The sequence below is a fragment of the Lathyrus oleraceus genome, chromosome 6, assembly GCF_024323335.1.
Source record: "Lathyrus oleraceus cultivar Zhongwan6 chromosome 6, CAAS_Psat_ZW6_1.0, whole genome shotgun sequence".
Lineage (NCBI taxonomy): Eukaryota > Viridiplantae > Streptophyta > Magnoliopsida > Fabales > Fabaceae > Lathyrus > Lathyrus oleraceus.
The window spans coordinates 468349439-468357872 of NC_066584.1; the positions used below are offsets into that span (position 1 = coordinate 468349439).

General features: G+C 32.8%; 1 protein-coding gene across 1 annotated transcript; it reads right to left on the reverse strand.

Annotated features, from left to right (window-relative positions):
* Nucleotides 1-1391: 1391 nt before the first annotated feature.
* LOC127092558 (gallate 1-beta-glucosyltransferase 84A24) lies at nucleotides 1392-3024 on the reverse strand. Its single transcript, XM_051031458.1, has one exon. It carries the CDS (start codon nucleotides 2981-2983, stop codon nucleotides 1544-1546), a length of 1440 nt encoding a protein of 479 aa, XP_050887415.1. The 5' UTR covers nucleotides 2984-3024; the 3' UTR covers nucleotides 1392-1543.
* Between the last annotated feature and the right edge of the window lie 5410 nt (nucleotides 3025-8434).

Below are 8434 nucleotides of genomic sequence, written 5' to 3' on the forward strand. Positions count from 1 at the left end.
GTGGCAGAGGAAAATCATCTTTTGGACTAGCTTTGTTCAAGTCTCTATAATCAACACAAATACGAACTTTACCATCTTTATTTGGAACATGTACAATTTTAGCCACCCATAGAGGATACTCAGCAGTAACAAGGAACCCAACATCAATCTTCTTTTGCACCTCCTCTTTAATTTTGACAATCATATCAGGGTGAGTTCTTCTTAACTTGTGCTTGACAAGTGGACATTCTGGCTTTAACGACAATCGATGCTCCACAATATCGGTATCAAGAACTGACATATCTTGATAAGACCAAGCAAACACATCCACATATTCTCTAAGAAGCGCTACCATCCTTTTCTTAACATATGGATAAAGCAGTGCCCCGATCTTGACTTCTTTCTTGTTATCTTCGGAACCCAAATTGATCACTTTCAATGACTCTTTATGAGGCTGAATGGTCTTCTCTTCGTGCTCAAACAACCGAGAAATCTCATCAAGAATCTCTTCATCATCCTCTTCTTCCATTTCAAACACAGGAAATTCAAAATTGGGAGAGGGCATAAGGTCATTATTTTCAATGGGTTTAACAACTAATCTGCACAATGATTTTATGCTTGTTTTTAGAATATGAACAAATAAAATATGGATAAACTAAATAACATTTTATTAATGATAATGAAATTTGAAACAAAACCCACATAGATTCACTTTCATCTTGGGCATAGTGAAAGGATTTTGAAAAAAACAAAAAAAACATATTACTTCGACAAGTGAATAACAGAAGGAACGTCAACAACCATCCAATTATGACACACCGATCCACGTGTCATAAAGTATGGTGCACCAATCTCATGGTGCTCGAGAAAACAACTTGTGGTGGAATTGTCGTCATGCGAGGATGAATATATAGGTGGATCTTACGCATCTTGTCAAGGAATTTGGATTAGATATGTGTTAGAAGAAATGGAGTTCGAAGTGAAGAAATCCCTGGTGCTACAGATCGACAACAAGTCAGCCATAAATCTTGCAAAGAATCCAGTTCTGCATGGAAGAAGCAAGCACATCGAAGCTAGATTTCACTTCTTAAGAGAGAAGGTGAATCAATTTGAATTTAAAGTGAGGCATTACGGTAGTGAAGCACAGAATTCGAACAAACTAACCAGCAATTATTCTAAGATAATTCTATTTAAGATAGAGGAACCAAAATGCTTAAATTTTTTATATCAAATTGTATTACAATACCAATCAATAACGTTATTTTTTAGTATATTTTTAATTATTTATTGTCATTATTTTATTAAAAAAAAAAATTTCTCTTTATTGTACCATGAATAAAAGATAATTGAGATCTTTCTCATTCCAAAAAAAATAAAATTCTTAATTTTATTTCTTATGTAAAAGTGGTAAATCATATGAAATTTGCGATTAAGCATTAACTACCCACTTCAATTACACAAGTACAACTTCAATTACACTTGACTATACTTATAAAAAGAAGACAGTTTAGTTTCTCAACAACCTGCAACAAACAATGACAGAGCAAATAATCAAAATAAAACTTTACATTTTCTTAACATTAACCCCACCACGTTTCTTAATATCTTCCATAAATTCATCAAGATTGCGATCAGATGATCCACCGACCGCCACCGCATCTTCCGCCGCCTTCTTCCACTTCATTGCATTTTGCTTCAACCTCTCTGTTTTTTCCCCTGTCATTGCTTCCAATAAGCACTTCTTAACTTCATCTCTTGTGACCAATTTATTTTCCAAATGACCATACCCCAATCGAATACCAACTCCAAAAACATCAACCAAGAACTTTGCATTTGTGAGTTGATCACCCCATGCTGGAAACGTCAACACCGGAACTCCTGAAGCAAGTGTTTCCATGGATGAATTCCAACCACAATGTGTCATGAAACATCCCACCGAAGGATTACACAATACTTGTTCTTGTGGACTCCATTCCACCACTTTTCCTCTCCCACTTGTTTCCTCCAAAAACCCTTCCGGCAAAACATGTTCCTTTAGCCTCAATTCCTTTGAAGGTGGTTTTACAACCCATAAAAACGATACTTTAGACTCCAACAACCCATATGCAATTTCATTCATTTGCTCTTGAGGAAAATAAGCAATGGTTCCAAAGGAAATGAAAACAACAGAACGTTTTGCCTTCGAGTTTAGCCACTCTATAATACTACTATCATTGCTCTTCACAAAATCGCCACGAATATTGCTCGCGCTTTTAATCGCTGGGTTGTTGAACAAAGGACCAATAGGTCTTATCGGGATTGATTTATCCGAAACGTACTCGATGAAATCATGTTCGAGTTCTTCATATGTATCAGCCAGGACACAAAAAACTTTAGATAAATTCTTAAACTGTTCTAAAATGAGTGCTCCTAGAAATGGAAAGGCACTAAATGGATGCATAAAATCAGGAATTTCATTGTATTTAAGAGGTACAAAAGGTAATGGAACATCAAGATAAGGTTCTGAATTCGAAGGGAAAGGTACGAGTTTGTGGAGATAGTTATAGTAAGCGGTAAAAACAGAAACAGATTGAGTCCATAATAGAGCAGAAGGAATATGATATTCAGAAGCTACATCGCAAACCCAAGGAAGAAAAGGGTTGTTTATGATACATGAAAATTGTTTGTTTGAATCTGCATGGTTTTTTATCATTTGAGAAACAAACGGTTCCCCAACCAGTTTGAGTTGTTCAATGTATGCCGGAAGATCGGTTCGGATGGGATCATCTTCGGGTAAACCGTCGTCAAAGAAGTGAAAAGTGAGAGAACCGTCACCAATGGAGGTGAGTGATTTATGAGTGATGTTGTTAACTGTTCTCATGTCTTTGCCAGCATATTCTGTTGTGAGGAAGATGACAGAAGCACCCTTTGAAGCAAGACATTTTGCAAGTCTAAGAAGAGGGTTTATGTGTCCTTGTGCTGGGTATGAGATAAGAAGAAGATGAGTGAGAGGTTCGGATCCCATTTTCTTTTGTTTTGTACTTTGGGTGGTTTTCTTAATGAGAATCGGAGATATGGTACTTATAGCGGTACAAAAGGGAATATACTTTCCAATTTATGAAAACGATATAAACAATTAGCATTAGCATTGTTAATTTCTACTTGCTACCCCTAACTAATAAATAATTGTCACCCAGAAGATCAATGCAAATATTTTATTTTAATTATAGTGTTATTTATTACTCCTTCAGATGTTTTCAACATTTTGCATAAGTTTTTTAATGGTTGGTTAATCAAGGAACATGAAAGAAAGTGGTTTTTGGTTATATTCACAAGATTTTAATGTTTTTACTATGGGTGACCAATTAGCTCTCCTTTGATATGTGATAGTGGGATGCTTATCTGTTTTTTCTTTGGGTTAAATTTTTTCTTTATAGTTAGACAATAAGTTTATAGTGTGGAATGAATATATTGTTTAAGCTATTAAAGTGTAAAAAAGTGTAATGAGGAGACCTGTTAAAGCATATTACTTTTACTCTTGTATTAGACCGTTTTATTCTTAAGATTAGAGACAATTACAAAAAAAAAAATCATGCTTAGTATCATCGAGAATTCAAAAGAGTTGGATTAAGCCTTTTGACATTATTTGAGAGTCGGATCTAGGATTGAGTCTTAAATTAAATATTTGTAAGACTAAGATATTGTGGTCATCGTGTGAAGCCAATAAGCATTTCACACATTAGGAAACTAATGTTGGGGATGAAATTTCTCAAAGGGGATGTTAGTTTAGATAGAGGTTTTGCTAAGAGATTGTCAATGACTATCCAAAAAATTGACAGAATTGTTGAGTTAATGCATCTTCTACCACATTTAAGGAATCTAAAAAGTGATCAACTTCTTCTACTTCAATCTTGCATGGGTATAGCCAAAAAAATTTTGGCCCGATGAAGTGACAAATGATTCACATGGAGGAGGAAATTATTTGATTTGTAAAAAGTTATGAGAAGTTGTTGAAGACATTGTGTTTGGTGGATGTCCTTTCTTTGAGGGTCCTCAATAAGATAACATTTTTACCTATTAGAATAAGGGTTGGGTCTGCACTCGATAATAAATGATATCTCATATGTTTTTATGGCTTCTAAGGTATATCTTAGATGTTACAAGGTCATATTTTAAGAGACAAAGGGTTATGTGTTATGGACTCAGACCACAAGTGATTTTTCGAAAGCACCATTTGTTAAAGGTGTTCAAGGCATAGAAGTTAAGTTTGACATGACCACAAGATATAAATTAGTTTTTGGATCTTTCAAATTAGCGCTTGCCCAATATTTCCTTTAACCTATTTCTGTTAATGCATTAGGAGTCTATTTGGTAAGACCCAAAAAAGAGTTTTTAGCTTTTAGCTTTTCAGTCCATATTAATGAAAAAGCTCTGTTTGATAACTGTTTTTTAGCTTTTACCTTATAGCTTTTTTACTAGTTATTATATTTTTTTTAAAAGCTATTTGAAGTAGCTTTTGAGCTTATAGCTTGTAGCTTGTGATTTTTTATTTTATTTATACCCTTATTAATTTAACAAAAACATATTCTTACACTTCAATATATCACATATATATATATATATATATATATATCTATATATATATATATATATATATATTATATATATATATTATATTATATATATATATATATATATATATATATGCGTCAATTTATAAGATAAAAGATGATGCAATACTTAATGTCTTTAAGTAACATCTAAATTATATAATGAATTTCAAAATAGTATTGATAATTCCCAAGTTAATGAAAAACCACATGAGAACCCATGAGATCAACCAAGACAAAAAAAATCCAGAATATCATTGCAGTTTTATTGTAGAATATTAAATAATAAACTTATTTTTATTATTATTTTGGATTAATCTAACTGAATTCAAAAGTACAATATTATTAATTTGTATATCTCGTTAAATTTAATTATAAAATTTATATACAAATTTAATATATTTTGATGCTATCCTTAATTTTTCATATACATTAATGTTTTCATGTTTTTATTAATACATTATTTTTATTGAATAAAAATTAATTTAATAATATAATATAATAAGATAATGAACTACTAATTTTTAATTAAAAATATATTTTTATGTCATTTTGTATCTATCAGCTCGTGTAACACTTAATTTATCAAACACTCAAATTAAATTATCAGTTATCAGTCATCAACTATATGCTATCAGCCACCGACTACTAGCTACCCGCTATAAGTCATTAACTACCAGCTACGAGTTATCAACTATTTTTATCAAACATAGTCTAGATCATCATATGTCATCAATAGAACACCACATTTTTATCAAACAAAGTCGATTAATGATTCCATTATTTTTTATTGACGAGGTTTGTCATGTTTTTGTAAGTCGTGTCTATATATGTTGTGGTAAATATATTTATTTATAACGAATTTATAGGTTTCAAATACCTTTATCACTTTTTTAAGGATGTTAGTTTATATATATTTAGGCATACAAGAGTATCTGCGAACAAACAGAGGTATGCGAACTTCTTTACTGATCCATGTGAGGAAAGATGCATGCGTGGACATACAACTCTAAAAGCCACTAAAGAATCAAAAATGTATTTTTAAAAAGAAAGAATCAAATTTCATTTAAAAGAAAAAGAAATAACAAAAATGTATTTTAAACCTTAATGCTAATTTTATTAGTAAATCAATATAATAACTTTTTAATAGTCATTCACAGCTTAAATAAAACAATTTTATGAATCGAATTCGGGATGAAATTTGGTGTGTTTGGACGAGATACTATAACAGACATCCTATACTTTCGTTTTGAAAAAATTTATGTATCCTAATCAATATTCGCGTAGACACCAACCTTTAAATGTGTCAATATGTCATATAGACACATAAGTACCCTTACTCATACATGCACTTCAAGTAAAATAAAATCTCGATCAAGTATAAAATATCATATAATTTCAAGTTTTTAAAACATTAGAAAAAATTTCAAAAATTTTATTGTTAAATTATTAAATAAAGCTATTTTATACATTGAATTAGGGATGAAATTTGGTGGGTTTGGACGGGATCCTATAACACACATCCCTATACTTTCACTTTGAAAATATTTTCGTATCCTAATCAATACTCGCATGGGAACCAAACTTTGAACGTGTGAGTGTATCCTATAGACACATAAGTAACCTTACTCATACCTGCACTTCACGTAAAATAAAATCAGTCAAGTATAAAATAACATATAATTTCAAGTTTTTAAAATATGGTTACGTCTAAAATGGACCACCAATTAAATGGTTCACGGTGGACCATGATCACTGGTCATTGGACTAAAGATTTCATTGAGATCTTATAATACATCTATCATAGCAAATAAAACTTTTTCTCTCCCAGGATATAAGGTATCATCCTTGTCGTACAATTTGACTTTCCATTCTCCTAAGTTATATGTTCGCTGTTGTTTCTTCTACTTTGTTTTTCTCACAAACTTCGTTATCCTAAGTCTATTCTCAGCATGTATAGGTTATTGAATTGTAATTCCTTGTGTCGAAGTAGGTTGCTCGACAGAAGCAAGGAAGTGTCGAATCACCTAGTGTGTTGATTTGTATTAGTATGTCGTAGTGTCGAAACATGTTGCTTCACACAAGATTTCGATTAGACCTATTTTTAGTAGTGTTAACTATTTTGGGATTTTATAGTTTTGGGCTTTGCCTTAGGGAGTAAGTTAACCTAAATATATAAATAGAGGGAGTAACCCTTATTCTTGATATAGAGAAGTCATAACACTGTATTCACAGAATTTTGCAGTTTCAAAGGGAATAAAGAAGTTTTCCACAGGTTATGGACAGAGAGAAAACTCTGCAGAAAATATTCTTCTTCTCCATTGTTCTTTCTTTTCTTTATCAATTGTTCTTTTCTTTTCATTGTCATTATGTGGGTGATAATAATATTGTTCATCAAGATTGATAGAAATTCTCCATATGTTGTGGTGGATTTCCAACATCTGGTATCAAGAGCTCTGGTTTAAGCGATTAGTGGGAAGAAAATCACGATGTCCAAACATATATTTTTCAGCGAATCTTTCGATTCTCAATAACAACAATTATGAGAATTTGTGCAAGCAGATAAATGTTGTGTTCTGTTATCAAGATCTTTGGGATCTTGTGAAGGAAGGAGTCACAACGCTTGCAGAAAATGCGACGGACCAAGAAAGGGTTGCACATAAAGAATTGAAGAAGAAAGATTATAAATATCTCTTTATAATCCATCAATGTGTTCATTCAGATAACTTTAAAAAGGCTAATGATGTAGGTCAGCAAAAGAAGCATGAGAAATTCTGGATCAGTCATTTGGAGGCGGGGAGAAGGTGAAAGAGGTGAGGTTAAAAACTCACAAAAGAACGTATGAATTGCTTCAGATGGAAGACAATGAAAGTAAAATTGATTTCTTCACCAAGGTTACGAAACTGGTGAATCAAATCAAGGTATATGGAGAAGTGTTGACATCAAGATCTATTGTTGGAAAGATCTTAAGGTCGTTGGCTCCAAAGTTCAACCACATGGTAGTAGCCATAGAAGAGTCGAACGATTTGTCAAAACTGACAAAGGAAGAGCATCAAGGGACGCTTGAATCTCATGAACAAAGAATGGATGAAAGAGCTGCAGGAAAGTCGAAGAGTGATATGGGTTTGTAGGTGCAATCAACAAAAGAAAGGAAAGACAAAGAAAGCTGGAATGGCAACAAAGGCAGAGGAGACTACAACAATTTGACTGGTCGAAATCAGCAAGAAGGAAACTGGTCGAATCAGAGAAAACCCTGGAACCAAGGCAACCAAAGAGGTGGTACTGCAGGTAGAGGAAGAGGTGGTGGCCAAAAGCTAGACAAGAGTCACATTCAGTGTTACAATTGTCAGAAGTATGGTCACTATTCTAGTCATTGTCCGAAAAAGCATAAGTATCAAGAAACTTATGCAAAGCTGGCGAAACATGAAGAAGAAAAGATGTTTCTAATGGTTACAATAAGAGATGAAGAAAGATTCAAGGATCAATGGTACTTGGACTCAGGATGCTCATCACACATGTCTGGAAGGAAAGATTGGTTTGTCAACATAAAGCCCTCAATGAAGAAAATGGTGAAATTTTCAAATGACAATACACTAGCAGCTGAAGGTGTTGGTGATGTTCTGATTATGGGGAAAGATGGCAAGAGGTCAGTAATTTCAAATGTGTTATATATACCAGGCATGAAGAGCAATTTGTTTAGCATAGGAGAATTAGTTGAAAAGAACTACAAGGTGTCGATCAAAGATAAGATGATGAGAGTTCTCAACTCAAATAGAAGGTTGATCTTGAAGGCTCCAATGTCTCATAATAGAACCTTCAAGGTTGAGCTAAATGTAATGGAGCATAAGTGCCTTGCAATAGTAGCC

Coding starts and splice junctions, on each gene's coding strand:
- LOC127092558 (XM_051031458.1), bottom strand. CDS start 2,983: ATGGGATCCGAACCTCTCACTCATCTTCTTCTTATCTCATACCCAGCA.